The sequence below is a fragment of the Ixodes scapularis genome, unplaced genomic scaffold, assembly GCF_016920785.2.
Source record: "Ixodes scapularis isolate PalLabHiFi unplaced genomic scaffold, ASM1692078v2 PGA_scaffold8__174_contigs__length_109621045, whole genome shotgun sequence".
NCBI classification, from domain to species: Eukaryota; Metazoa; Arthropoda; class Arachnida; order Ixodida; family Ixodidae; genus Ixodes; species Ixodes scapularis.
In genome coordinates, this window is record NW_024609883.1 from 52922340 (window position 1) to 52947813 (window position 25474).

The window sequence follows — 25474 nt, forward strand, 5'->3', positions numbered from 1 at the left end:
CCTTGGCGGAGGCGCGGAGGTAGGGTGAACACCCGTCCCGCGACTCGCGGGACTGTCCCGCATTGAGAGCGCGTGTCCCGCGTCCCTCAAGAAATACCAAAATTTTTACAATGTCCCGCATTTGACATTGTCGTAGCATTCACTACGCAAATTATGGCGCTTCCGAAGAACGGGCAACGGGGGTAGCGCGGAGGTCGCTGATAACATGTGAATATCGATGGTACGCCATTCTCTATACAAGCACTGCGGGGAGCGACCGTCGTTTTTCCAGGAAAAAGACGCACATGTGCCGTTGTGCCTCTCCCCTTGATGGCAAAATATTGCGAGCAAAAATTGCTCACCAAAAGTTGAAAAATAAACTATTGTATTTATTTGCAAGTCATACTGTGTCAAACGAAAGGGTTGTTGTGGAAAGCTTTTTTTCAGCCTCGCAAGGGTCGAAAAAACAGCAACATAAGGTTCTAATTTTGTGTAAGAGTATGTTAGTATAAGAGTAAGTATCGACAGGAAACAATAAGCCGAAAAAGATTTCCGATTTCTTATTTCCCTTTCATGCATTTTGGTCTGCTGCAGTCAATTTTTATGGTTTCAACTTAGACATCCATAATGAAATATTTACCATTACAATTACACAGAAATATATCACTGTGAATGAAAATTATTTTAGCTTAATTACCGCCACACAATTTTCAGGTGTATAATATGCTTTCGGAGAGCACAGGACATCGGGGTGCGCGTGATGGTGACTTTTTCTAAAAAATTTTTTTCTGGAGTTATGAAAATACCGTTCTCCTTTTACCTTTCCCGCCATCCCCCCCCCCCCCCCCCCCTCCCCGCACCGCACCCGCCCCCCCCCCCCCCCCCCCCTTCCCCCGTTCAGGGTGTCCCGCATTTCGCCTGCCGGAAGGTGGTCACCCTACGCGGTGGCTTTGTTCTGTCAGCACGAAAGCTCCGCCGGTGGGGAGGACGGAGTTTCCCGGGTTGATGACGTCATAACAACTGTCCGCGGAGTTCTCCTTCGTGTGGATGCCCCTCTGAAGTCGCGTTTCGGTCGTGTTCGTAATGTTTCTCTGCAGTTTGCAGGGACAGCTCGGCTGACTTGTTTCTGTCCATATGTTTCAGCATCATCAGTAGCCCGGCAAAGCCTCAGCAGAGTGATGGCTTCTTTCGCTCAACGGCCTTCGAGGAACGCCGTGTAGAGACCATGCAGTGATACCGTTCACGAAAATCTAAACTACTATGGTATGCGGGTACGGGTCTTATTGCTTTTGAAATCGTGCCTATCTGATCGAAAACAAGTCGTGAAGATAACTAATATGCGCTTAAAGGATCAATCTGTGCCTTGGGGTGTACCACAGCGTAGCATATTAGGGCCTCCTCAACATATATCTTAACGCTATTGTAAATATTAGCTGTAGAGACACCTTTCTTATATATCAGGATGATACTACAACCTTTTTACGGCGAAGCTGCCTGTTACTCGCAGGTGGGATTTTTTCGTGTCTGTCGACAGAAAACCCACGCGCGTGCCTTATCATCTTTCGCGCACGCCATATCATTTACCATGTGGTTTGGATAACTAAAGTGGCGAAGCGGGTGAGTTTGTTCATGATTTATAAAATTTAAAAGCGCTAACAAAGACGAGGACAAAAAAAAAAAGGCGAACAGGACGAGGGCTTGTCCTGTTCGCCTTCCTTTTTTGTCCTCGTCTCTGTTAGCGCTTTTAAATTTTATAGGTCTTTGATAAGCACGTAGCGCTCCCCGCATGCGCTTCTCGGTAAAGACTGCGGTTGAATAAGTTGCCGCGGCAACGGCAGAGTACGAAATGTGGAGTGACGACGTCACTAGCCCCGCTAGCAATGCGAAGCACGCAGCGCACCCCGCTTGCGTTTTTCGGTAAAGACTTTGGTTGCATAAGCTGCCGCGGCAACGGCAGCGTACGAAGTCTTTCATAGGTAAAAAAATGTTTTCGTACAGCGCAATTACTTTTATTACGTCAATCATTTGGTATAAACATGAACTGCTGCTTGCGTCCCAAGGGACTTCCGGTCGCACAGTCTTCGCAAAGCTCTTCAGCTTGCTTATGTCACCGGTGCTATCATAAATGATACACGGACAACAAAGATGGAGACTTAACGAGGGCCTTCGGCTGTACAATATTACATCTTGGAGGAGGCAAGTTGGTATACAAGAATACTCGAAGCATTTTAACAGATCTCGCACTCCTTCGTTCTTTTGGCATTCACCTGGATGATTGGTGGTTAAACGTTTCATCTACATTTCAAGCACCGGTGTTAAGGTGGTCTTCGTTCATTCTTTTGATAAACCGTAAGTTCTCTGGCACGTCAAAGAGTGGAGCACCACCTGGTGGCGTTTGCCGTAAAAAGGGTCTTTAGTGGAGTGGGCAATCGCGGCAGGTGATGCCATAGCCAACCATCTTCACTGCGTGGATTGGAGCCTCTTTTATTTTTTATTTTTTTTTTGTAATGGCATTTATAAGTTTGTGGATGAATGTAGTGATGCAATGAAAACACTAGAAAAATCATCAGTATCTAACTCTATGAAGGCAGATGAGCAAAACAAAGGCAGTTATACAAGGTCTATCACGAAAGGTGGACAAATTCTACATTGCGAAAACTGCGCATCATAACAAAACAAGGCTTGTGTCGTTTTGGTCCAAGGTAAGAGGCCTATTTAGGAAAGTTTTTAAAGTTTGGGATAATTAAGTAGTTAATTATTTTCGCGTAATTAATATTTTTATTATTCAGTTTAAGGACATGGTTTCATTTGGAAGCTTGCTGAGCATCATCGACAAACACTAAGTAAAAAAATTGGAGGGCGTTAGAAGGCACGCGCCGTATTTTACAGATTTCTGAAAAACAGCACAGCTTCGACAAGTTTTTAAGTTTCGGTTTGCAATCGGAGCGCTTCTCGGCATCGACGGCACCGCGCCCCGTGGAGAACGAGTGCAACTAACATCTGATTCGCTGTCCTCGCGCAACGCAGCAGAGGCGGGTTGCACTAAAGCATTAGTCATTCCACAAGACATAAAGAGAACTGGACAGTACCTACAACTCGGCTAAACTTCGGAAGAGAGATGCCTCTGTTATTCATTGTTATCTCTATTAAAAAGCTATCGCCTTTTTAATATTGATGTATATATTTGCAGGTACACTGAACTTCGCACAATCTACGAAAACATAAAAATAAGTTGTTTTTTTTTTTATGTGGGTGCTACTGAGATGTGCCAAAATAACTTTGCTAATTTTTTTTTGTGCAGTTTTTCAGTCATTTTTTTTTTTTTTTGGTGTAGGCAAACGTCTCTGTGGTTAATTCTTTTTGTTTCTGTTTTTGTGGCGTTTGTGATGGAAGTACCTTGTGTTATTGTATAGTTTATTGTGTTCTTTTTATTTTATTCTCTTACCCCTGCTTGTACTAAAGGAGGCTGAACACCAGTCAAGCTGCTCGGACAGCTTTTTATCCTCAGCTCCCACTATACTTTTATGGTAAATAACAATATTATTATTATTATTATTATTATTATTATTATTATTATTATTATTATTATTATTATTATTATTATTATTATTATTATTATTATGCAGGATGATAGACAGGAAGAAGACGAAGTGGGCAAGCACCGCAATCCACTTTCGAGTTGCTCGAATGTTTCTGTAAATATTGGTTTCTATCGCTCTCTCCATCGTAATTCATCCGAAGTTCCATCCCTGGAGAAACCCAGCCCATGGTGTTGCAACTCCAACTCTGTGCAACAAGACGATTGAAGTAGTTACAAGAATGATCCATCGCCCGCTACCGGTCAAGACCTCCATCTTGAATCATCCATCTCTGCACCTCTGAGTGACGACACCGGTAACTCAAGACATCTTATGCCGACGACTCGAAACGCCCACTGGAAGTCCTCACCCAGGCCGTGCGAAGCTTCTTCGACAAGCCTCCTATTTTACGGTCAGAACCGGCACCATCAACTCGGTATCTCTACCGGATCGTCCGTGCAAGCCCATTCAGCACCATCTGATGCAGTGTTTCCCTGCACCCGGTTGCACGCGCAGTTGTAGTTTTTAATCTTTGCGGGTGAGCCTGGAGCTAATTCTTTATCTTGTTTTTTGTCTTATTGTAAACTACTACCTGTACCAGCAACAACGTCATTCTACGCAGCATTCCACCATGTCATCAGACGACACTTGCCTTGTATGCTCTGAATCTCTACCAAACAACGGCCGCTTCATGAAATGTGCCGATTGTGCACGATCGAGCCACCTTGGAAAAAAATGTTCGGGGGTTTCTGAAAACACCTTTAAAGGCATGAGCGCCTCCAAACATGAGAAATGGTGTTGCCTTGAATGTCGGGGAGGACTCGCGAAGTCAAACTTAGACTCCAATCCAACAACGTCATCTCAATCAGACCCCTGTTCGTTTTTGTCAGAGCTGGCTAAAGTAAACAAAAAGCTAGACCTCCTACTCTCCTGGAAAGACACCGTCGACACCCTTCATGATTTAAACCCAAAAGTCGACGCTCTGTTGTCAATGAAACAGGTGGTCGACACTATGCAAGACTCATTGAATGCGCTGCAGGAATCCGTAAATTTTGTCTCCGCTCAATACGATTCGCTCGTGACAACAGCGAAATCCCAAGACCACACCATCAAAGCCATGCAACTAGAACTGAGCGCCCTGCGATCTTCCACCGCGGAGCAGGCGCTCGAAATACATCGGCTGAAATCATACCAAAACGACAAGGAGCAAGTCGATCGTCTTTCCAACATGGAGATACATGGTATTCCGTTGAAAACTCAGGAAAATATTCGCGATATCATGTCAGACCTCGCGGAGAAAATTGAAGTTGAGGATTTTCAGGCTGGTCATGTTATGTCCGCCCATCGCCTGCCTGCTAGGCCTGCTAGGCCGGCTGCTATACCTCCTATAATGGTTAGGTTCTCGTCTGTTGCTCTGAAAGAACGTTGGATGTCATGCCGTGGGAAGCTCGGCTCCCTACCTAGTGACGGTTCTCATCCTCGAATATATTTCAATGATAACCTCACAGATTCCAACAGGAAACTATTCTGGATGGCCCGAATTAGAGGAAAAGAGAAGAACTTTAAGTTTATCTGGGTACGACACGGCAAAATTTTTGCAAAACAAAGCCACGGATTCACGACACTTCACATCACTAATACTGAAGCATTGGAGCTAATCACCTAGAAACGAATGGCTAGCTTTTTTCGGCTTAACGACCTTCAATCTTGCCTAGAAATCTTTACAACAAGCGCATGTTCCTTCACTTTATTTCATGTTAATATCCGTAGCCTCCGGAAGCACTGGGACGAATTTCAATTGGCTATTAACTCTGTCCTACCAATAACTGACGCATTTGTTCTAACAGAAATCAATATTTCTAATGAAAATACAGACCAATTTTTCTTGCCCGGATTCAAAAGCATTTTTTACACTCGCGACAATAGACGCGGCGGTGGAATCGCAGTTTTTTTAAAACAAGAGCTAATTTTTTCGGATATACAAGTAGCGTTTCGGTCATCTGAATCAATAGCACTGCGCATACTTACACCAGTCTCCGATCTATGCTTGCTGGCTTTTTATCGACCACCCTCTGAAAAAGTTTCCGAATTTTTAGCCGAGCTTCAAGAATGTCTATCAGCTCTGCCAGATAAAGCAGCCCTTTGTCTAGTAGGAGATTTTAACATCGATTTACTGAAGTCTTCGAAACCCCTTGTGCGCGAATATCTTACTCTCTTGTCAGATCATGGCATCGAGCCGTCAATTTTTGGTCCTACAAGGGAGGAACTGTTCAGAGGCAATTTGGTTACCTCCTTGATAGATCACATTAATTTAAGGTCGCCATTACCAAATGCAAAAGCAGCAGTCATAACTCAAAAACTATCGGACCATTACTTCGTGGCATGCCACATAGAATTTCCTGGCGTTACATCAAAAATAATGCAAAATAAAGTGCGTCGAGTTGAAATTACTGACCATCAAAAACTTGACAAATATATATCCACCTACGACTGGCAGGCTTTCACACAAACAGACTTGGACATATACCCCTCGTTTGTTAAGCTATTTAGGCAGTTCTATGAGAACTCAAAAAAGGTTATCTTCATAAAACAAAGAAAAGCAAACCTGCCATGGTTAAATAAGGATATACTATCTGCCATAAAGCTGAAAGAAATTGCTTGGAAAAAATGTCGTCGATCACCACAGAGCTCGAACTTCCTAAGTGAGTTCAGAACTATTCGCAACAGAGTAAGCGCCCTGATTCGTTCAGCAAAGCGTCTTTACTTTCATAAACAAATGCTAGAATCTCGAAACAATCCTGCGAAATCCTGGTCATTGATAAATGAATTACGTGGAATTCCTTCCAAACAACTAAAAGGGAATGCATTCAACGCTTCTTTTGGACCTGATCCAATGGCTACGGCTCGTGCCTTCAACAATGTTTTCGCAACATTTTCAGGCAAAGCCCGAGAAAATGAGTCATCAGCTTCTCATCTCCCTAACTCAAATATGGCGTCGGCATTTCTTCCACAAATGACCCTTTCCGACCTTGAGACAATAACTTTTAGTTTGAAACCGAACAAGTCCCCAGGATACGATGGGATGCGCCTCAGCGATCTTCGTAGAAATTTCAACTATATAAAATACACACTTCTTGCTATCATCAACAAAATAATCCTAACTGGTTCAATTCCTATCGAACTCAAGACCGCCATTGTTAAACCTCTTTTCAAAGGAGGACAACGAGACCGAATAGAAAACTATAGGCCAATATCTATTCTGCCATGTTTGGTTAAGATATTAGAAAAATTTATTTATATAACGATGGCTTCCTTTGTGGATAAATACAACATCATATCTCCCACTCAGTACGGATTTATTCCGGGGCGTGGTACTCAACATCTTCTCGAAGCTTTCTCAGACAACATAAATTTAGGTTTCGAATCTAACCTCTTTACATGTGCATGTTTTCTCGACGTCTCCAAGGCGTTCGACACTGTAAACCATTCCATTTTAATACAAAAGCTCTCAGCTGTTGGTTTCCGAGGGCCTTTTTTGGCCCTGTTAAAAAATTTTCTACAAGACCGAACACAAATGGTTTCAATAGAAGGAATATGTAGCAACAAAATTTCCCTAAAAGCAGGTGTGCCTCAGGGCTCGATTCTATCCCCTCTTCTCTTTAATATATACGTCAACGACATGTATACCTCCATCTCAAACTGTACCATCTATCAATATGCTGATGACACTCTTCTGCTAACGAGTCATCTTTCTTTTCCCATAGCAATGAAAATGCTACAGAAATGCTCCATCCAATTAATGGACTGGTTTGGCAAAAATCTAATCGATATAAACGTCTCAAAAACAAAATTAGTTTGCTTTCACAATCCACTTAAGACTATCGTTTTAGACATTCCTCTTCTACTTCACACATCACAATGCGTCGCCTGCCACTGTGCTCCCATTCCTTATTCGAACACCGTAAAATACTTAGGTATTCTTTTTGACTCAGACCTCTCGTGGAACTCACATTTCATAAAACTATGCTCAAAATTAAGGAGTGTTTCCTGCTTATTATACAACATCAAGCCCTTCCTGCCATTTGGTATCCGAAAACTTATAGCTAACTCGTTAGCATATAGCATACTCCGCTATGGCATAACAGTTTTTGGCAACTGCTCCGGGTTATGGCACAAAAAAGTCAACAGCATCTTAAAAGGAATCCTGCGTCATGTATTTTACAAACCCACGACATCTTGTCCCGATCCTTTTCAAGCCCTCTTCATGCCTAATTTTCAGTGTCTCTTGTTTGAAACGATCGTGCTCACTCATTACTGGAATGACGAATTCAAAACACCCCGTCCAACATCCCGTCAACTACGACTAGACACTCGATTTTATGTTCCCACGTGTTATACACGTTATGGCAAACACATGCGATGTTACTATGTTCCTCAAAATTTTAACTCGTTACCATCCAACTTTGAAGACCTGACTTCAAAAAAGAAACTACGGAAAGCTCTACGTCATTATACTTCCTTAAACGAAACCCCTTGAAAGGCCTGTTCTTTTTGTTTGTTTGTTTTTTTGTTTTTTTTTTGCGGTTCTTTTTGTGTTTGAAAGACCAAACGTCCCAGCTTTTCTTTAGCAACATTTTTTTAACATTTCTTTAAATTTTTATTTATGGTGCACATTGTTTTTTTTTTTTTTGTTTTTTTACATTTTACTTTTTTCTAACTTTGTAAAGTTAATGCGATTTAAAAGGACCGAAGACTGATAGATATGCATATACCAGAGCTAATTGATAATACTGATTGCTGCTTCAGTGTACATACTGTTTGTATGTAAAACATTTGACATTCTGTGTCCCAGTACCAACCTCTGAAACTTCACGAACTTTTCTCAAGACTGTGACAAAGCTGACTTTTTTTTTTTTTCATTTGTACACTTACTGTTACTGCGACGCTCAAGCTTTTTGTGTTCTTTTCTTCACTTAATACCGATGCGATGCTCCAGCTTTTTTTTTTTTTCTAATACTTTTCTTGATGCTACTGTGATGTTTAACATTTCTGTTCTTAATACTTCACTCCATGTCACTTCAACTTAGGTTCTGTCCCACAAGCCCTCGATGGCTTTGACGAACCTGCATTCATTCCGACTAGTATCAAAAAGGAGCAATAAACTTTATTATTATTATTATTATTATTATTATTATTATTATTATTATTATTATTATTATTATTTATTACAACCCAAGTACTGTGGCAACTTGACATGACCTGTGCTTCATTTTTTTTTAATATTTTGATGTATGTGTGTGTGTTCTTCATGTGATTTGACTATCCACATACCAACAACTCTGGACACTAACTTTGCGAATGCTTTAATGTTATTTTTCTTAAAACGTGTGTGTGTGTGTGTGTGTGTGTGTGTGTGTGTGTGTGTGTCTGTGTGTGTGTGTGTGTCTGTGTGTGTGTGTGTGTGTGTGCGTGCGTGCGTGCTGATGCACTCTTCACAATGTTGAAATTAATTGATTTATAACTTCAATACTGGTGGTTTAGCCACACAAGCCACTTCTGGCTTAGGAAGCGAGCATGCCGGCCGTGTCGCGGCGGTCGCCTATTGTTCGCCGCGACCTAGCGGTAGCCGCCGCAGGAGCATCGGGGAGCAATGGCGACGAACAGCACGGCAGACAGTGTCCCCGTCGTGATTACGAAGGAATTTAAGGCAGTTACGAAATCGGAAAGTTCCTTCAGTAGCCGGTGCCGTCGGCGCAGAATCATCGGGAAGTAATAGCAACGAACACCACAGAGGACAGAGGGCGATTACGAATCCGGAAAACTTCTTCGGTAGCCGGTGCAGAATCATCGGGGGGAAGAAGCAATGGCGATTAGCAGCACAGCGGACAGTGTTCCCGGGGTGATTATGACGGGGTTTAAGGCGGTTACGAATCTAGAAAGCTTCTTCCGTGGTACCAATATAAAGAAGGGAAAACTCCTTCGTGAATCTGGCCGCGTGTACGACGTGAAGGAGGTCCATTTCGACGGACAAGTGGATGTCACGGAGCGCCGTACTCCGCTAACAAAATTAAGCGTGCCCGCAAAAAATTTAGTTGGCGTTGAGTAGACCGTGGTAATTATGTACATTTATTTCTGAATCAGCTTGACAATAACTGGGCGATTTTTTTCGCGCCGTTCCGCGATTCTCTTTACTATCTTCCTGTAGGCTGATGGAAACATCCAAGTGTAGGCTTAGGTGGGCGACCGCACTCCGCTTCTCGATTCCGGTGAAGTATTTGCCGCATACTTTAGAGTTTGCCGTCGGCGTCGATGCTGTTCCATCGTCGCTAGAATAGAAAAAAGTTAATTGTATTATTCGTCAGCAGCTGAAACAAAGCGCGAACAGAAAGGTAAGAAACGCCACTAACCTGTATGGACGCACAAGTCGCACCTGCAGGTCGCGCAGTACTCCGCCTCGTACGGCCGTACGGCTTCGAAGGGACGATGTAGTACTTCGTGCCGTGTGCGATCTTCGACGTACTGTTGCAGCCGACCACGCAGCAATTGTTGCGACTTTCTTGGTGCCGAATAGCCATCTCAGAAATTACAACGCTAACCCACTACAACGCACAACCAACGCAGCGACTGGCAGAAGCTCCCCGACGTGATGGACCCGTTTGCCGCTAGGGGCGCCCTGGTCGGGGCTTGAATTAGATGCGCACGGTTCCTATACTTCGTCGCATCCGAAAAAAATTTATTATTATTATTATTATTATTATTATTATTATTATTATTATTATTATTATTATTATTATTATTATTATTATTGAATTCGATAGTGACCTTTCATGGAATGGACTTCTTCCAAAACCGACGCGCCCCATCGAGGCGAAATACCACGCAGTGCACTCTGGGAACTAGATGGCCACTCAGTTTCGGTTTCGACTGAGCAGCTTCACCTCGTGCTATCACGCCGCGACCAAATACGCTGCTTGCGTTTTCGATTATCTGACTTTTCACGAACGTACAATACACTGATTCTCGAGCGATACAAAACGAAGACCGGGGCACTTTCCTTGGTTCCCGAAACACCGGATATTATGAGTGCGTGTGCAAACGCAGTAAGACGCGGCTTAGTCACCTCACCCCACGAGTGCATATTTGAGCTCAATGTCAGTAATCCCGTTTAGTACCAATGAACTAGAACTGAAATTTGGTCATCTGGAGCCTTACATGTATTTTGTTTGCCAAACGTCCGCTTCTTCTTACTTCATTTAGCGAAAAGCAAGCCGCATCCTCACAGGAGAATCAAAGTTGAGCCCAGCGTTGACGCATGAACTTGGAAACGCAATAAATTCGACCTCACTACTGCACAAAAGTTACTATGATGTCTTCCTCGTGTCATCATATTCTCCCACTCAAATTTTATGCTGATAGAACATTAAGTTTTCGCAAACGTTGAGATCGGCTAGCTACGACGGAGGCCCTAACAAGCGTCCCCTACTCCTCGCTAAGCCTTTTTGGACGAACGCCCACGATCTGTGCCTGAACGGTGTGTCTGAAATTATCTCGGAATACTCAGGCAGGAAGAAAGCAAACGCATAATAAATATTATGGCCATTAGCAACCGTCAACCGCGCTTTGAATAGTTTCGTTCGTTTGGTTCATGCCCGTCCGGCGCACTTCCGGCGAACGGTGCAACATTCTTCACACAAGTGCTCGACTTTTGCTTTCTTAAAGGAAAGATGAAGCACTTCTACATTTGAAAAAAAAAAAAAAAAAAAAAAACGCTTGAATTGCGTTCATTTGGCCTTTAGATTAGCAGATATCAGAATTTTATTTCAATGCGACGCGCCGGAGAGCCATACGAGCAATTTCAAAATAGGACTGAAGCCCCGCCTCCCTAGCCTTGGGCAGCCTAAGGAGCCGTCGATGACGTCACGGACATCGACTGTCTTTCGCGTTTTTCTCGCGTTTAACAACACTTACGCAGCAAATGGTTTGGGTATTCGGGTTCACGGGGTAAAAATACACTAGAATTCACTTCTAACTCATTTTTTCCAAGAAGCTCCGTAGCTTCCCTTTAAAACGGTCTGTATGTGCGAATGTGCCTATATGATTGGGCAGGATAACTTTATGCGCATACGCGATGTTGAAAACTAGCGGAATGCAGGCGGGTGGGGACTTCACTTCGTGCAGTGCTGCGGGTCAGTACAGATAAGAGATAAGTGAGTTAAACTTGAGCTTTTCAATGGCGCCTCCGAGTTTTACCTCACGTACTCAGGCGTATTAAGAAAAACCGTAATTGCAAAAAGTAATATTTCGTCTATGGACGCACGAAACAGACAAACTTCCTGATCAACCACACCAATACCAATGTAAAGGCGCGAGCTCCATATATGCATACTTATTGATTGCTACAGCTTGTTGATTCGTACACAAGCAAGATTCCCGAGCTTCGCAGCGTCGAAATTCCAAGCACTGGCTAGTCCACATACCTCGATTGGAATGCTAACAGAAAGGTTAAGACAAGCTATACGTCTCGGGCATGTGCTGAAGCTTCGAGGTCTGGCCATTTTGGGTTAGTTTAGAGGCCACAAATGACGCTCTCGGGACCAGAAAACATGAGATAATGACCGTTAATAGTCCACGCTCTGTGTATGATCTCTTGTCGACGTGTCGATCGAAACCGAAACCATGCCACCCACCTCCCTGGCCAACTAGTTCCCCGAGTGCAACGCGCGCCGTGTTGCATGCAGGGCTTTATGGAAGTAGTCTATTCGCACATGGGAACTGTACGTAAAAAGCTTAGACGTGTTTCCTGTCTACTTTATAATATGAGATCACTTGTTCCACAATATGTTAAAAAGATGGTCATTAATGCTTTGGCATACAGTGTTCTTCGCTATGGAATAACCATTTATGGTGGCTGTTCTACGTTATAGCAAAAGAAAATTGACAATATTTTGACTGTAATGTTTAGAAGTATTACATACGGCACTGATACCGAAACAGAACAAGAAAAAATGGATCATATTAATCTTCCATTATGTCATGCTTCGTTTACTGAGACGGTTGTTTTAAGACACTTTTGGGATGACAGATCTAAAGTTCCCCACATTGCACCTCGGGCACTCAGACATACCACTCGTTTTGAGGTGCCCAGAATGTCAACGAGGTATGGCAGAAGACAACGAATATTTTATGTACCGGACATTTTCAACAGTCTTCCTGAAAGAGTGTTTGACCTGGATTCGAAAAAAGAAAAAGTTGAAACAAGCCCTACGAGACCTATTTTAAATCAAGTGTGCCTGCACGAACCAGATTCATCTTCTCGGCGTCTTAAACTGTGCTCTAAAGATTTTTTTTTCTTAGGCCAGTGATGTGATCTTTATTACAACCCAAGTACTGTGGCAACTTGACATAACCTGTGCTTCATTTTTTTCAATATTTTGATGTCTGTGTGTGTGTTCTTCATGTAATGTGACTATCCACATATCAACAACTCTCGACACTCGCTTTAACAATGCACCAATGCTTCAATGTTATTTTCTTAAAACGTGTGTGCGTGTGCGTGTGTGTGTGTGTGTGTTTTATGTGCTGATGCACTCTTCACAATGTTGAAATTAATTGATTTATAACTTTAGTACTGGTGGTTTAGCCAAACAAGCCAATTCTGGCTTCGGCAGACCCGAATCATACTTCGTCGCATCCGAAAAAAAAAAAACTATTATTATTATTATTATGATTATTATTATTATAGTTGTTCCGCAGTTGGTTGCTCAGATCGAGGGGGAAAAGAGAATGGTACTCGCTCATTTCTTATGTCTTGTCGTCTAAGATATCGATAACTCAAAAGCATCAGCAAATCGATAACTTTTCTCGTTCAGCGGCCTCCAAGGAACGACGTATGGTAATGCCATGCAGCGTGTAACTCACGAACCTAAAAAAGTTCAACTTTTCTTCCTGTTTTGTTCGGTTTTTCTTTTTTGCCGGATTTCGGGCTTTGCTTTGAGTTCCTTAAAACGCGCGGTCTAGGATCTTGGTCGAGACGAACCTCTAGTGATCAGCGGACAACTAGCGACACCTGGTAAACAGGCAGGACACTTCCGCGTACTTCCTGTCCTACCCTACATGGTAATAAATGCAACCTGGAAGGTACGCCTCGCCTTTCTGGACGAAGATGAGTAAGAAAATTTAGAAAAATGTATTTCAACGCGAAATGCAAACAAGCATCATCCACAGCCTAAATTGTCTCCAATGAAGGCACTCTACCACAAGCAAACCGATATGGCCGGTCTGTGAGCACCACGCGCTTGGTTTTCACCTCTTCGACTAAAACAAGTGCTGCTCTTTGTTTTTTTTTTTTTTTTTTCCTTCTTTGTGCAGTATCAAAGCTTTACAGAAGTTTCTAATATTTCAAAACCGAAACTACTTTGGTAACAAACTATATATAAGTAGACAATGGTTTCATTCTTCGTAATGGACGGTAGCTTGCGCCGCCTAGCATAGAGGAACGAAAACGACAACAAAGAAGGAGAGCGAAATACGAAGGAAAGAGCCTTCACTCTTCGCCCCATCCCTTCCCGACAACCTGTTGAAGACAACTGACAGCCCTGACTTTTGGAAGTTCTGTCCGGCGCCCACAAAACAAAAATCGCACGCTGATCACCACGCTCAGTAAATGAAGCGTTGCGGATGGACCAAGATACCACCGTCGACGAGAGGTCACCCGTGATCGCCACCGACGATACGTCGCCTGTGCCGCCGCCGATCCCCCGAGTCTTTGGAGTTATGCGTGGAATGTAAACAAGGCTGCGCCGCCTCCTCTCCGCACTCGGGGAAGTCGCCTACGAGACAACGCGCTCTCACTATCGCGAATCAACCTCATCAAATTTCGGAGATGTGAGTCGATCGTTTAGATAAGGAAAGAACCACGACTCGGAAAGTGATCGGCGGGCCGTTTCAACGCAGACCGAAGCACTCGCTGGGCCGGGAGGCTGCGATGGGTCGGCCATGCGGCGCTGACTTCTAGGATGCGACCTGGCGTTGCGTTGCCGTCCACCGCGGAGCCCTGGCTCCCCGTCCCCAAGTCCCCGAGGACGGACGCGGCGCGTCGCCGCAAGACGTCATCGGCACGGAAGACGCGGTCGCTGCCTCTGCCGGGACCACGGCATCGTCCCCGAATGCGACCACGCAGGAGCTGCTCCCGCTGTGCGACGTGCTCTTCAACATCATCTCCTTGGCGTCCTACTTCTGCGACGTCGTCTTCGACGTCATGGTGGCCTACACCCTGCTGGCGGTGCGGCGGCAGCCCCTGTGGTTCGGGATCTCACTCAGCTGCATTCTGGGCTCCCTGGCCACCAGCCAAGTCCTCTCGCTGCGCTGGTACCTGGACGCGGTCAAGGCGGCGAGCTCGGGCCGCAGGCGTCGCTGGGGCGTGCTTGCGCTGCACGCGTTGCAAGCGGGCGTCTTGTGGCGGTACTTCAAGCTCTTGTTGCCCGTTCGGCTGAGCGCCGTGAAGAGAGAAGTGGCCGACCTGTGCCTCCTGCGACTCGTGCACGCCTTCGGCCAAGCCACGCCGATGCTGCTCCTGCAACTCCACCTGGCCTGGGCGCAGCCGTCGGCGGATCTCGTGGCGCCCCTGGACCGGGTGTCGCTGCTTCTGTCCCTCTTTAGCGTGTGCTGGGCGCTCGCTTCCTTCAGCAAGAACGTTCGGCGTCGCCAGCTCCACCGGCTCGTGCTCACCTGGCTCGGCGTCGTTTGTCAGCTCGCCTGGCGTCTGGGCACCGTGTCCGCGCGGGTGGTGGCGCTCACTTTGTACGCGGCGCTCTACGGACCCTGGGTCTTGGCCGTGCTGGTGCTGCACTGGCTAGCCATGCTTGTATGGCTGGCGTCGCCTCCCCGTCGGCTCTTCGGCGGGGAGGTCCTCTGGCGTCGGCTCGCCTACTGCGCCCTGCTCGCCTACTTGCACACCCTATGCTACGTAAACCTACGACCGGAGCCGGGACGGGCCCGGCGCGCCGCCTTTTACGTGGCGATGTTGCTGGAGAACAGCCTTCTAGCAGCGGTCTGGCTCGCGCTGCATCCCGGACCTCACTGGGGTCAGAGTGCCGCTCTCCTGACCGTCTGGGGCGGCTTTTTCTTGGGACTGGGCTTCATGTTGCTTTACTACCGCTGCTGCCACGTGCGCCGTCTGGCCCCCGTGCCCCGCGCGGCTCCACCGGTGTCTCCGGCGGGGGTCTTCAACTGCCGCCTGAACCCCGCTGCGCTCAAGCGCAAGCGCAAGAAGCCATCGTCGTTCGTGCCTCCTGCCCAGCCCTTTTGGAAAAGAGGCCCCGGAGCACCGCCCGCTGTCGACATCCAGCAGAAGCTCCAGGAAAAGCGACGCCAGCAGCTTCAAGACCTGCTCGCCATCGAGGAGGAGATGAAGCAGGGGAAGCTGGCTCCAAGGGGCCCTCCGCAGGGGCCGGCACCCCGGCAGCCCATCCCGCGCTCCAAGAAGCAGCCCTGGCTGCGCAGTCCGCCCCAGTTCCGCTACCGGTCGCTCCTCGGCGGTTCACCAGAGGTCCTGCTGTGCCCTCACCGCCTGGACCAGGCCCGTGGAGGGGGACCCCTCAGGGCTGCGCCCCCCTTGGCAAGGACCCTCCCACGAGAGTTACGTTGGGCACAGAGGGCCCTTGCATTCAGGGAGAGCAACTCGAGCGACGGGGACGTGGACTCTGCGGACGAGGATGCTTCGGCAAGGCTGCGCAGCTGCCGCACCTTTTTGGGGAGACCGCACGGACCGGAGACCAGGCTTTGATTCTTCACCAAGGCTTTGAAGACGAAGTTTCGACCAGCACCTAGAGGCCTTCCACGGTCCAGGTCATAACCGGTACACTTGGCCAACTACGGTTCTTCAAAATACTCATTATTATTTAACTGGATCGTCGACCTCTTTGCAATTGGCTAAGTGGGACCCTGCTACTACCAGATTTGCCGACCAGAGCCTCCTCTATGTTACACCGTGTCCGTGAGCTTACAGTGGGAGAAACTGATCAAAATGGCTTCTGCGAGGCAACACTGGCCGAAAGAAAAACGCCGCTATGTGGTGAAAGCAACCCTCCACCACGGTGCTGGAAACATGTCTTCAGCCGGTGTGCTTACTGCACCCTCGTATTTGGTCTCTCGATTTCCCTCCGACGACGAGGTTCGTGTCATGCTGTCATTGGCTGCTGTCCAGCCAATGTCGCACCAGCAGAGATGGATGTGGGAGACGGCTCTTCCGCTGCGAGTCACTGCAGCTGGCCAGCCAACGGGAACTAGAGTAGCCACGGTTCAGGATGCCGCCGCAACAGTGACACTTGCATCTTTGTCGGCACTTCCAACTGTGTGTCCGGGAAAAAAAGATTTGCCAGTGGTTTTTTTCTCCACAAATATGAGCTGTGCGTCGCCAAACACCCAGTCTTGAGACCAGATGCCAAATTTTAGAGCTCTTCGTCGTATTGTTTATAGCAAAAGCTATAAGACATTTCGTGAAATTTTCAATGTAAAAACCCTGTAGCCGACACTATTCATCGCTTTGCATTTGTCGGAAACTGTTCTTTCGTTTAAAAATTTTCCAAAATCGCCGATAACTCCTGAATTGGATAGTGCGAGCTCTGAAACTTTGGCATTGGTCTAGGTCACCATACTGCGTCTCGCCCTATGAGGTACTAGGGTCCGAAGGCTGGCGGCATAGTACTACTTCAGAAAAGCTTTCATCTGCATTGCAAAGAGTGCGCGAGAAAAATTCCCAATACGCAGAGTACGAAGAGTACTAATCTTATGCATATGGTTCTCTGTTGTGATAGCATGCTATTTTATATTGGTGAAGTAAAGCTACATGGTATTTATTTTCATTACCATGCATGGCCATATTTCGTAAACACATCAACTGTTTGGAAAAGTTTGAGGGTACGCAGGCAACACGGACATAAAGTCCTTTCACCTTAACCATAACAATCCAATCCATTCTTAAATTCTCTATCCAAATTTGTTAATGGCCATTGGTTCCGATATCGGGTTCTCTTTGCCACATCGCTTCCAGATGGTATTTAGTCCCATCAGTAGTAGCAAGCAGACGAAGCCGACGCAAGGGTTCAATAACCAGACGGAAAACTTGCATCCGCATGGCACATCTTGGCGCACCAATACGCATGACGAATCGAATATACCTTGTGGTTTCTGACAGGCTCGTGATTGGACCCGGCAGCCTGTGGCATTGGCTTTTAATCTATCGTAGAACGAGACGGAGTATGGCGCCACATTTGGACGGAGACTGCACTGCTTAGTTCATTTGTGGTGGTGAAAAGACCACTTCCAAGTTGTTTTTTACGGACACCCTGTACAATTATTTGCCAGAATTGCAACAAAATGAGCTCCTGGCTCCCGTGGCAAATTGTTCTTGCGATCTTAGATGCATGGGCCTTATAAGATGCTAAGCACACCAGTTGGAGATATGTTTCGGGCACCGTACCAGTATTTTGCCTCTGGAAACAGTGATCCCCTTGGGACCCCTACATGAGGCATGGCCTCTTTATGCAGAATATCATTGTAGAGCAGGAACCATAGACTGTGCAAGAAAAGCTGCCCTTTCAGACACAGTAAATGTAACAAAATCGAAGGACACAAAAGTGGCATTTCACCTTTTTCAAAACTCCATCGAGCAGCATTGGCAATCGCCATATTATTTTATGTGGCACTGCCAGCTCTTGGTGTGCGACGGCACCCAAGCACTGAAAGCAAGCCCATGACTACATTATGGCAAACTTGGGGAAATTTGAGAAGTGGCTCCACCTGTAAAGGGTTCAGAGTTCTTCCTGATATATGACGTGCCTTACTACCGTACGAAAATATTACACTTTTTTCAGCTCCAACATGCACCTGTACTGAAGGATATACACAGCAGCCCAAAGGGTAAGGACAAGTAAAAGACGTAGAAAGGACTTTATGTGGCACTTGTCCTGTCTATGTCTTTTACTTGTCCTTGTCCTTTGTGCTGCAGTGTGTATTATGTATAACCAACTCGTACATCAGATCAAATTATACTGAAGTAAGCTGCCGAAATACCATTGAAGCTGGCGCTCTATGTGCGTTGGCCCGTGTTTAGCGGCAGTTGGGTGGCACGTGCGATAAATGTTTTGAGAATACATTTCCAAGTGGAGGTGACTGGTGAACATTCGAAGCAAGCTCTACCCCAAAAAAACCAAAACGTCAGTCAGCGCAGCCTCTACAGGGTTCAGAATAATTTGGCAGGATGCACCGCAAACCAACAGATTCACTGTTGATTGAGGCCCACAACATTAGCAAAGTCCAGGTTGCTACGTCAAGATATCTGTTGAGCTATAGCTTGTTGGTTACAGTTTTATAGTTATTTATACGACTCAAGTTAGCAACTATTTTGTGGCTACTTCTGCAACTTGTGTGATTGACTCGAGAGTCTTCGAGTGCCACCATCGAGGAATGCATGCTCACATGATCTGAACATGCTGGAACTATTGATTCGTTGTTCAGTGCCTGGATGAGTGTCTTGGGACAAACAGAATCGCATCTTGTATGTGTTTGTGACCGTCCTCACCATCGAGCTGCGCAAGACGGATGCCAACGACCTCGCGAGTGTGGATTCTGCTTTGTGCGCATTTATTCATAAATAGGCAATACGAAACGGTGGCTTCCCTATTCATCCGCACTCATCGCGGCACGCGGTCCGCCGCCGTCCGCATCTCAACCAGCTCTGGGGACAGGCGCGGTCTTGTTTCGCCCTGCCCGGCGCAGAGAGGACCACCTCCCAGTGGTCCGACCGGCGACCTGCACCGTTTGCCTGCGGAACTCGTCTGTCCCGCGAGAGCCAAGTCAAGGCAGTTCGACGCCAATGCATCGACACCAAAGGTCCGGAGAATCCAATCTCCACGTTTGGCCGGTCACCGCGGGCCGCCCCTAGGTCGCGGGGGCGGCACGGGGCGGCCACAACGCAACGCGCCGGCTACTCCCGTGGCGCTTGACGTGCTTGGCGAGGTGGTCGCTGCGCATGAAGCGCCGGTCGCACAGCGTGCAGCAGAAGCGCTTCTCGCCGGTGTGGGTCCGTCTGTGGCGCGAGAGTTCGTCAGAGCGCGAGAAGCACCGCTCGCAGCCGGCCCACTGGCAGGCGAAGGGGCGCTCCCCCGTGTGCGTCCGCACGTGGGCCTTGAGGTGCGAGCTCTTAAAGTAGGTCTTGCCGCAGCCCGCGTAGCCGCAGACATAGGAGCGCCGGCGTTCCTCCGGCGTCGACGGGGCGTTGTTTGCCGGCGCGTTGATGAAGAGAGTCGTCGGGACGGGGCGCGCCACCAAGAGCCTGACGGCACCCATGGGCACCAGGGTCTGGACCAGCGTCTCTTCGGTGCGCACCATGGTTGGGAGGATCGAGAGAGCGGGCTTAGGCGCAATGGCCACCACGGGGCGGAGGGGTTCCGGCCTGGGGGGCGGAGGAGGCGGCGGGGGGGTCCCGGCAACCGGGGGGCGGCTCTTGGGGGGTGCTCGGACGATCACCGACACCGGTGTGCAAGTCTGCGGGGCCGCAGGAGTCGGACGACTGTCTGCCAGCAGCAGCTGGAAGAGGAAAGGTGAGAGATTGGCGCGATTTCTGGACGGAACTTGTCCCCGCAGTTTCAGCGCGCCTTCGTGACATGTTTGGTGCTAACTTGGTGTTGCAATGTTCGTGCAGAAAGCTCTTCGTAGTTTTAGCTTCCTGCACTATTCTGATGTCTCCCCTAGAGTTTCTTTCTTAGCCACTTTTCACCATCTGAAACCACCCAGTACCTCCTTCGAGCACCAAAGAGTATGGCCATTTGCTTCCAGCAAGCAACAGAGTAATAACAAACCTGAAACACTTTTTTTTTTTTTTTTCACGTGCCAAAGCAAATTTAGGTTTTTAAACACTATTTTAAAGAATATTTATGTTCAAACATGCATTGCCTTAGCACTAAATGTCCAGTGAATGGACAAACGGGCAGTAATACCATCTGAAGGGGGGGAAGGGGGGGGGTTTAAAAGACCGATACCAGAGGAAAACTCTAATCGGGACCAAGTGCACACCCACGCCAGTAGAGCCAACAGAAACACTGAGAGAAATATGTTTCCAAAAATGAAGTGTGCTTTGAGACAACAACTCAAGGCACATGTTCCATGTACTTAACCAGTAAGCTGCTTCACTTCAACTGTGAGCAAAGCAGAAGACACAAAACCGAGCTCCGGGTTTCGTTCCTGCCAAGCAGTATGCTCGCTCAGTGCAAGCATTTTTCGGGGCAACATGCTCGTGCTTGTAGCTTCAACTTTGCCAGCACGTAATGTCAAGCAAACTATGGTGTTCACGCGGCCCATTGGAGACCTAGCTTCGTTTCCTTCTCCAACGGACACTTCGGAATGTAGTGCTCTCAGAACATGCCGCCATCTGTGACTGGCAACATGTTCTAGCTGGCAGCACTAGAAATCTGACGGACGAATATGGGATGCACTCTTGTGCATCACATGCAGATTGTTGGTTGCCAGTTGGCAATGCAGAAGTATCCTAGAGGAGGCCACACTCTTGCACCTTGGTCCATTATTTGACCAAAACCATTTACATTACTGGTGATTCATTTGCTCATCTATGGCTGTAACATGGCAAATGTATTGTTCCAGACTGAAAATAATTTTTAATAATGCTCTTGACGAGAGTCATTCTAGACATTACCAACCGTGGCAGACCTTGGAGCACAAGAGTGATGTGATCATTGGTAAAATTATTGCCTAAAATTTGCTTTTAAACTTCATTTTTGTTTGCAGATTTTATTCTAAGGTGTGCAGCCTGTGATCAAAATAGGCCAGAGCAGTTAGTAGATTCGAGAAAACCATGTTCTGCCTATCCCAAAGAGATGTCGAAACAAATACATGAGTGCAACAAAAGTTTTGCATCCAGGCGACAGTAGTGGCCACTTCAAGAGCAGGCAATGGGTAATCGTAAGTACCCCTAGCAGTGATGCAATATCCCTCGCCAATGTCATACGTGAATGTCTGTTTGAATGCAGAGATTTCAGTGATTTCTTTGACCCTCTGGTTCGCTGTGGAAAGCCATCAAAATGAGAATGGCAGGGCATGTCTTTTGAATCACCTGCCTCCTACATGCACTCCGTGCCTTCCGTTGAACTTTGGCTGCGCTTGCATTCGAGGTACATAAGATGCCGGGGCACTGTCGGTGGTAGAAAGCCGGCGCTTGGGGCAGGGCAGAATCTCCCTGTTGTGCTCAACTTGCCAGCGTCTATACTCCGTTTCACAATAACTTGGCAAACTCTGGAAGCTGCGACCCCCGCGACCCATTAAGAGCGTCCGAGCAATGCACGTTGCAACACACCAAGATCGAGGCGACGGAAGCCTTGTTACCGCCACCGCAACAAAAGTGTGCAACAAAAAGTAGTTCTAGGCTTCTTTTTCTTTGAGTAATGTTGCAGTCAGACTGTTATGACCACAACAGTACACGACACGGAAAAAAGAAAAAGACTTATGTTTCAACGATACTTAATATGGATAAACACTTCTGAAAAAAAAATGTGGCTTTTGAACAATGCTTCAACACTTTCACTCAGGACATTGCCCTGGCATTAGCACCCACCACAGAGTCATGGGTAAATTGAGTGTATGATTGTCGCGTGAACTGTTCCCGAAGAGCTTGCTATTCTAGCAAACGGCAATGTTGCGGCGGTGGACATTTATCCGAAGTCGGTTGCTTTTACAGCAGACGGCATTTGGTTACTCCAGGCCTCGCATTTAGCGCAACGACGGAAACGCTCCTGTGACGTGGTGTAACATACTTTACTACAAAGCCCTTATTGGGTCGTAGGGACCGTAACCTCCACAGTCCGCCAAGTTATCGTGAAGCGGAGTATGAGCCCCAAGCTAATTTGGCTGTGGGCTACAAATCTCCAATTAGAATGTGCTAGCCAAAATTAATACTGAATTTCTGAATTTTTGTTATTTAATCCACTAATTGTTGTGTTGCACCCCTGTAGCAAGGTTTTCTGCAGTCCACGATGTCATCCTAGAGGAGACATCTCCCTATTTCAACTGATTTAGTTAGAAAATAATTTTTATCGTAAACAAAACGCCATCTGTCTAATGGGAGGTAGAATAAAAAAAAATTAAAAAGCGGGAAACGTCCTGCGTACCCGTGCGAGTTCCGAGGACCTGCTGCAGCCGCCCTTGCCCGGGGACGCCTCCTCCTGCTCGTCCTCCGAGTTTGGGGGCGTGAGGTCCATGCCAGGCAGCGGTCGGACAACACTGTCCTTGCCGTGCCTGCTCATGGCCAGGAGGGTCTCCACCGCAAAGTAGTCGGCCCGGCCCAGATGGGCGGCGCTGGGGGCAGTCTCTTCCATCTGCAATGCATCAACACCTCGTCCGTTGCAGAGACCGTCGCCCGGCAAAGGGAGCCCCTCGTCCCTGATCGTGCGAGGGCTCCGTCAGCGGGCGACTTGCAGAAAAAACGGAAAGCAACAGCGAGACCTGCACAGACCCCAACACGGGGCGTGTCTCAAGAGCACCACAATTAGGCGCACGTGAACTGTGACCTTTGGAATGCACACAGTCGAAGCACCATCGAAGAACCACTCCAAACAATCTGTCGACCCAGTATGTACAACTGCAGACATCCCAATGCCCCAAGGATGTCAGGTGCATGTCAGCAAGTCTGTATGTTCACCATGAGTCAAACAGAAGACTCTACATGAGGTTGACCACTTTCTGCCACAAGCAATACACAACATAATCTTCAATCACTTGTCCAAATGCTCTTTGATAGAGATTCTGCTGAAATGCAAATGCATGCTTTCGTTTTTTGGGGAGTTTCCTATGTAATATCTAGATAGTACCTGCAATATGTTAGGCTCTGTAGGTTTTTCCCTTTATTTTTTTTTATTTGTTTTTGTAAGCACCAGGATTTATCTTCTGCTGAAAAGAAAACAGCCTAGTCTGACTAGATGTCTCAGTAGGCAAAAGAGTTCATGTAGGGTCATTTGCTGGAATACTGTGGTCCTTTGTTGTATTTCTGCAATATGTGGTTGCAGATGTAGATGGCAAGAGGTAACAATGGTTTTGAAGTATGGCTCATGCCCTCTACTTACAGTATGCAATAGTATATTGAAATATTGTGGCTTTGTCTACCACAAACATTATATAACTGAAATAAATATAAGGGCACAAACGAGCTGGTGTACATTAAACATGATTCAAAAACCCCAAAACTGCAACGACACTTTTTTTTTTTTTTTTTTGAGAGAGAGAGAGAGGGGGGGGGGGGAATACAATTTTAGATGTGCTTGTGACTTTTGAGGGTGCCTGTGGGGGGGGGGGAGGAGGAGAGAGGGAGGGAGGGGGAGGGTTGAATCATGTTTAATATAGAACTACTAGGCTCCATGAAATATTGCTTTTTGTTGGGGTTCTTCAAAGACTTTCGTGGTGGCACAGTATATTGCTGGATAGATATGTAAAGTGGCAGCAAAGCTCTTACTGGCAAAAAAAAAGATACCACACTGCACTAACTGAAAGAGAAGAAAGATTAGAGTGTATACATATTTCCTGGAAATAAAGATCGGGCATAAACCGAAGCACAATGGAGGAAAATATGAAAAGAAAATTATAACTCCTCGTGTTGATTTTTTTTTTTTTTTTTTTGTTTAGTTAGACATTGTTATTAGCGCTAGAAAAAATGGAAGGTAAGAAGGCATAGAAGGCCCGCCCGTCTTTGTTTCAGGAAACGTTCAAGGCCTCTTTTCCTCACTAGAGGGCCGCAAGCGGCTACCAATTTCCGTAGCAGACGACTTATCAAATCGAGACCGTCGTCTGCTCCAGATAATTCCCTCGTGACCCGCCTGCAATGCAAACAGCAAGCTCGGTTGATAAGAACCTTATCGGGCGTGACGACCTTCCGTGCAACAGAGGCGTTCCGGCCATCCACTACGACGTACTACGTTCGAATGCATCGACGTCCGTGCAGCGAACTATACTCCACAGCAAACTCTAGTTCTCTAAATACGTACTAAAAAAATATAGAAAAATCCCCAAAATGTTCCAGGCGTTCAAAACGGTTCGTTTCCCTGGTGGCGGTAGACTGACCAGCTGACGGCGGAAGTGGACGGGCCGTGTCGGAGGTTGTCGCAGGAGGCATAGCCTTACCTTTCGCCGGTCCGTCCCTTTTACTGGGGTCGGGAGCAAATAGAACAGGGGAAAAAAAGGAGAGGACTGGACGGGAAAAGAAACATTGAATAGATAGATAGGGATCGAAGACACTCGTGAAACCAGTTGGTCAGTATATTGGGCGCCCAACGTAGGGCGGCTTTTTTATTCCACCAGTCAGTCGTCAGTTCAAAACAAGCGCAGCGCGACCCCCGCGAAATCCCCACCCTTTTGCTCTGCCACCACGGGAAAAATAAAAACATTCTGAAACGACACAGAGGCACTTTTTCTACAACGCGCACGGATCACAGTGTGCGGGGCGTGCTGTGGACGTTATGAACACGACAGCCGAGAGTCAAAAATGCCGACGGCTCGCGAACGACGTCGGGCCGGTCAGGCTACTTACAGAGTCTTCGTGCGGCGGAGGCGTTTGCGCAAATCGCGTCATGGGCGCTGCCGTTGTCACAAGCATAAAAGGTTTCCCGCACCACAGTATTTTCCGTCCGCTTCGCGACGCAGGGGAAAAGCGAGCTGCGTCTTGGGAAGCCCTTTTCTAAGGTCGGCCGCGGGGGCCGCGTCCGCCGCCGGCCAATCGGGAGGCGAGGGCTCGGCGGACCCGGCCAATGGGAGCGGCGCGTGCACGTGAGAGCGGCGTGATCGGGACCCAGCTGAGCACGTGCACCGCTGCTGATGGCCTGCGTGTTCGTAGGCTGACCGGGCCCCCCACCCCTCCCGCG

General features: G+C 47.1%; 2 protein-coding genes across 2 annotated transcripts; one reads left to right on the forward strand and one right to left on the reverse strand.

Moving 5' to 3' along the window:
- Positions 1-4326: 4326 nt before the first annotated feature.
- LOC8039073 (XK-related protein 6) lies at positions 4327-19112 on the forward strand. Its single transcript, XM_040219569.3, has 2 exons — positions 4327-4950; positions 14572-19112. The coding sequence occupies exons 1-2, from the start codon at positions 4327-4329 to the stop codon at positions 16339-16341; spliced, it is 2394 nt and encodes a 797-aa protein (XP_040075503.1). The 3' UTR covers positions 16342-19112.
- Positions 19113-19176: 64 nt separating this feature from the next.
- LOC120847707 (Krueppel-like factor 16) lies at positions 19177-25271 on the reverse strand. The gene is made up of 3 exons (XM_040219575.2): positions 25144-25271; positions 22736-22942; positions 19177-20144 (listed from the first exon to the last, which is right to left on the reverse strand). Exons 1-3 carry the CDS (start codon positions 25207-25209, stop codon positions 19497-19499), a joined length of 921 nt encoding a protein of 306 aa, XP_040075509.1. The 5' UTR covers positions 25210-25271; the 3' UTR covers positions 19177-19496.
- Between the last annotated feature and the right edge of the window lie 203 nt (positions 25272-25474).

Coding starts and splice junctions, on each gene's coding strand:
- LOC8039073 (XM_040219569.3), top strand. CDS start 4,327: ATGAGCGCCTCCAAACATGAGAAATGGTGTTGCCTTGAATGTCGGGGA. Junction 4,951..14,571: donor CTGCTATACCTCCTATAATG/GTTAGGTTCTCG, acceptor GCTGACTTCTAG/GATGCGACCTGGCGTTGCGT.
- LOC120847707 (XM_040219575.2), bottom strand. CDS start 25,209: ATGCTTGTGACAACGGCAGCGCCCATGACGCGATTTGCGCAAACGCCT. Junction 22,943..25,143: donor CTCCGCCGCACGAAGACTCT/GTAAGTAGCCTG, acceptor GATGCATTGCAG/ATGGAAGAGACTGCCCCCAG. Junction 20,145..22,735: donor GGTCCTCGGAACTCGCACGG/GTACGCAGGACG, acceptor TTCCTCTTCCAG/CTGCTGCTGGCAGACAGTCG.